Source organism: Pistacia vera, unplaced genomic scaffold (assembly GCF_008641045.1).
Source record: "Pistacia vera cultivar Batoury unplaced genomic scaffold, PisVer_v2 Contig27, whole genome shotgun sequence".
Classification (NCBI taxonomy): Eukaryota; Viridiplantae; Streptophyta; class Magnoliopsida; order Sapindales; family Anacardiaceae; genus Pistacia; species Pistacia vera.
In genome coordinates, this window is record NW_022196079.1 from 359,682 (window position 1) to 364,464 (window position 4,783).

The 4,783-nt window shown below is 35.4% G+C and overlaps 1 protein-coding gene across 1 annotated transcript; it reads left to right on the forward strand.

The window, feature by feature from the left end:
- The first annotated feature begins 546 nt into the window (after positions 1-546).
- On the forward strand, positions 547-2,794 carry LOC116133438 (annexin D1-like). Its single transcript, XM_031419142.1, has 4 exons — positions 547-707; positions 951-1,169; positions 1,946-2,158; positions 2,337-2,794. Exons 2-4 carry the CDS (start codon positions 1,047-1,049, stop codon positions 2,631-2,633), a joined length of 633 nt encoding a protein of 210 aa, XP_031275002.1. The 5' UTR covers positions 547-707; positions 951-1,046; the 3' UTR covers positions 2,634-2,794.
- The last annotated feature ends 1,989 nt before the right edge of the window (positions 2,795-4,783 follow it).

Below are 4,783 nucleotides of genomic sequence, written 5' to 3' on the forward strand. Positions count from 1 at the left end.
TTTCTTTTTCTTCTGTTGAGCATGATCTTTTTTAAGATAAAGTTAATACAGGGTTTTGAGTGCGATCTTTGTTTTTGATTGATGGAAAGATGATCTGTCAAAGAAATGTGTTTTTTTTTTTTTTTTGTTGTAACGATGGCGAAGTTTTATGATGTGACATGAATTTGTTGAAGATATTAGTTTGGAATGTAAACGGCAAATAAGTTGATCTAAGGATGATTGTAATGATCGATGGTGTTAGAATCCTTTAATCTTTAAGCTATTGCTTTCCAAGTTAACTTTTTTGTCCGGTGGATTCTCATTGGTTGCTTGGTGATCTGATGCTTATATAACATTATTTCAGTTACCGTAATTTGATTCACATAGTGCTATATAATTATAGACTCTGATTTGGAAATCTTTTCCGGAATATAAGTGTTTTTACTTATAAATTAAAGCATATTGATATTTGTGATGATGGAACTGTTTGTCTGAATTTTTGAACTTGGAGCCTCCAAAAATGGTTCCATGGAAATTAGTTACTGAACTTGGAAAATGTTCTAACATCAAGTACAATTGCAGGATGGGGAACAAATGAGGGGCTGATCATATCCATCCTGGCCCATAGAAATGCTGCACAACGTAAGTTGATTCGACAAACATATGCTGAAACTTATGGAGAAGATCTCCTCAAGGCGCTGGACAAAGAACTATCTAATGACTTTGAGGTCTGTTTTTTAGCGCATGTCTGTTCTACTGTGGTGTAAAATATACTCAATGCCTTGTTCGTAGATTATTGTAAGGATTCATCACAGAACACAGGGCAAAATAGATCTTATCTTTCTTTGAGATTGGTTGTATAGTTGATAAAATCAAAATTTATGGTACTGATCTAAATTTTGTGGAGTAAGGTTTTAGCATGGTGTTTTAAGAGGCTGACATACTTGTTTCACCTAATTTTTCATCATCAGAGAGTGGTGCTGCTTTGGACTCTAGATCCTGCTGAACGTGATGCATTTTTGGCTAATGAAGCCACCAAGAGGTGGACTTCAAGCAATCAAGTTCTTATGGAAATTGCCTGCACAAGGTCTTCAAATCAGTTGCTTCAGGCAAGGCAAGCTTATCATGCTCGTTACAAGAAATCTCTTGAAGAGGATGTTGCACATCATACTACTGGGGACTTCCGCAAGGTAGGTTTCAAGAATATCAGCATTTACCCTTTCAAGCAAATATCAACATTTATGATTATGATTTAAAAAAAAATTATTCCTCAAGTTCCTTATATATTGCATGGAATCTAATTTTTATTTTCAGTTGTTCATAGAATAATATACTTGATTTTTCGTAACTTTTTTCACTCTCAGAATGCAGTGACAATTTTGAGGTGAGCTGATATATAAGTACATGAAATTGGTTTCTGACCACATTTATACTGTGTGTTCTGTGGAATTAGTAACTGTATGTTTGGTTGTGATGACCTGATGAATTTGGGTCAGATGGACTGCAAGATCACAAACTATATTGTTATATACTTTTGATTGAAAGGAAAATGAGAACGATTTCCTGAACTCTTACTTTGGTGGAATTGAGTTTCCAGTACTAGTGATTTATAAAATTAAAAGGATAATGATTTTAGTGGATAGAATATGCTAGTACTTCTAATTTCTAAAGGCCAGTCCGAAGTTACTAAACTTACTTGGGTGAAGAAAGGCAGTCGAATCAATCTTCTGTAGCTATTCTTGTAATACTTTAGAAAATGAAAATGATTATGTTTCTGAGCTTTGAAACATTTCATCTGGAATTCTAAGTTTGCCCGTCTTTTCTGTTTATTTGAGATTCTTATTGTGTTCTGAATTTTACCTTTTCTAATTCTTGTTGGTCTTCCTGTGCTTTATGGTTAATGGAATTGCTTGTATGCATTGACATTGTGGATGGCTTGGTGCTGCAATACATTCATATATACCAGCTTTTGCTACCTCTTGTGACCTCATACCGGTATGAGGGAGATGAGGTGAACATGACACTAGCAAAATCAGAAGCTAAGATACTCCATGAGAAGATCTCTAAGAAGGCATACACTGATGAGGATCTCATCAGGATCTTGGCTACAAGAAGCAAAGCACAGATTAATGCAACTTTGAATCACTACAAAAATGAATTTGGCAATGATATCAACAAGGTATTGTGAGCTTCAAAGGCAGTATTTAGCAAGATGTTTTCCAAGATTATTCTTTTCTAACTAAATTACTTGTTTCCTAGCCCATTATCGGCCAGGAATTTCAACTTCCTGAGAAGTCAATTTCTATTTCTTAATCACCCCCGTAATAGAATTTTACTGTTCTTGGCACTATTTGCAGGACTTGAAGACTGATCCTAAGGACGAGTACCTTGCACTACTGAGGGCCACAGTTAAATGTTTGATCCGCCCTGAGAGGTACTTCGAAAAGGTTCTTCGTTTGGCAATTAATAGACAAGGAACAGATGAAGGAGCTCTGACCAGAGTTGTCACCACAAGGGCAGAGATTGACATGAAGGTCATTAAAGAAGAATACCAGAAAAGGAACAGTGTTCCTCTCGATCGTGCCATTGTCAAGGACACCACTGGGGACTATGAAAAAATACTTCTGGCATTGATAGGACACGGTGATGCCTGAGTAGCTGTCAACTGCGAGAGATAAAAGAGGCTATCTATCTATTAAGCATGTTTGCTTGTTGGTGTTAGCGGTTTGCTACATGTTTTGTTTCATTGTCATCTTATGGTTTTGTGAGTTTTAAAGAACCTTTTATGCTTACCTGAATAATATGGAGTTCGCTATGCTATTAAACTACCATATTTATGAATAAGTTTATTTTGTCGAAAATTGGAAGTAGTTTCGTCAGCGGGTTATTTATACTTTCATTCTTACGGTTTTAAGTAAATTTTTCACTTACATTCAGTATTATGAGACAATTATCACTGGGGATCCTGGATATAAATTGTTTTAATGGATTAAATTGTTTGTATCCTTAATATTAGGTTTATCTATAAATTTATCTCTCATGTGTCTTAAGCAATGAAATTAATGATTATTTAATTTATTCTAAATTTGAAATGGTGTTTCAATAGTTAGTCTCACACTTATATCTATTAATTAAAATACCATTTTAAGTTTGAAATAAATTAAATAGTCATAAACTTCATCGTTTAAACGATTTAACACATATCGTTTAAAAGATAAGTTTATAGATAAATTTATATCGCTTAAACGATAAGCTTATATTATTTCACTTAAGCGAATAGTCTTCATAACTATTTAATTTATTTTAAACTTGAAATGATATTTTAATTAATAGATATAAGTTTTGTAATTTACTTCAAACCTTAAAGACAAGAAAAGAGCGAAAATTAAAAATCACGAATCATTATCAAAATTAAAACTCTTAATTTTTTATTTAACTAAATATTTTTGTAATCTTATTTATTTTTATTTATCTAAATAATTTTGGAATCTTCCAATTAGGGCTGTAAACGAGCCGAGTCGACTTGGCTCGATAAGGCTCGACTCAAACTCGGTTCGTTAACCGAGTCGTAAAGCTCAGCTCGTGGGCTTGCAAGCCTGGTCCGGCTCGAGTAAGCACTGTACACTTACACAGGATGCTTTGGTGATTTTTTAAATGATTAGGTATTAAACTGATATTTTCCAGTAAAAAAAAGTTAAAAAAAATGACAATTCCCCCCCCCAAGTGCGAATTCTTAAACACGATACACCAAAATCCCAAATCAATTTCATCCCAATCCCACTTGTCCTAAATCCCAAATCGCAAACAAAGCAACCAAGTAAACAAAGCAATCCCAAATCCCACTGACGGCGACAGACCTGCGATGCAAATCCGATGAAGAAGACGTGGTTCACGGCGAAGAGTTGATGGCGAGTTTGGCGACAGCTCTGCGACGCAAATCTGAAGAAGAAGACGTGGTTCACAGCGAAGAGTTGACGGCGACTGGGAGGTGTGTTGGTGCTGCCGACAAACCGTGGTGGAGATCGATAAAATTTTGGGGATTACAGTGACTGGGAGGTGTGGTTTACTGGTTTTAGGGATTAAAAAATTCAAGGGGTGTTTTATCATTTTTTAAAATTTAGGGATCAGGCTCGCGAGCCGACTCGAACTCGACTGAGCTCGAGCTCGAGTCTCAATTCTGAGGCTTGCCAAGCTCGAGCTCGATAAGCCAAAAGCTCGGCTCGTTTATAGCCCTACCTCCAACATAAAGTCCCAAAACCTTCGGCGTAGGCATGGCAGGTGGAAGAAATGGGAGTTCAGCTAAGTTGGCATCTTTCTGCTATCATATTCCATATTATTAATACATCTTTAATTAATTACTTTGCTCCACCAATTCCACGTAAATTACTTCACGATGTTGGAAGTATTTGAGTCGACATAGTGATCTGTTACTTTAACATGAGCTATGAAACATGAGGTATATGATTGGCGATCAAAAGGGTTAGCAAAAATTTCCATTACCCACATGTCAAAGACGAGAAAAGAGCAAAAAATATTTCTTACTTTAACTTGGATTCATATTAATCTTACTACGAAAATTGAATGATCGATCCAACAGGCTTGACACCATATCATTTTTTATGTTCTTAGAAAGAGATTATATAATTCTCACAACCCAGATCATAGTTCATGAAAATCAACTTCAGAATTGAAGAGGAAATATAGTGCCGCATGGCATTTACCAAGATTAAAAGTAAAAACTGCGGTGCCGACCATGTGAAACATCATACATTAAAAGTTCAGATCAACAAGACAACAACAACAA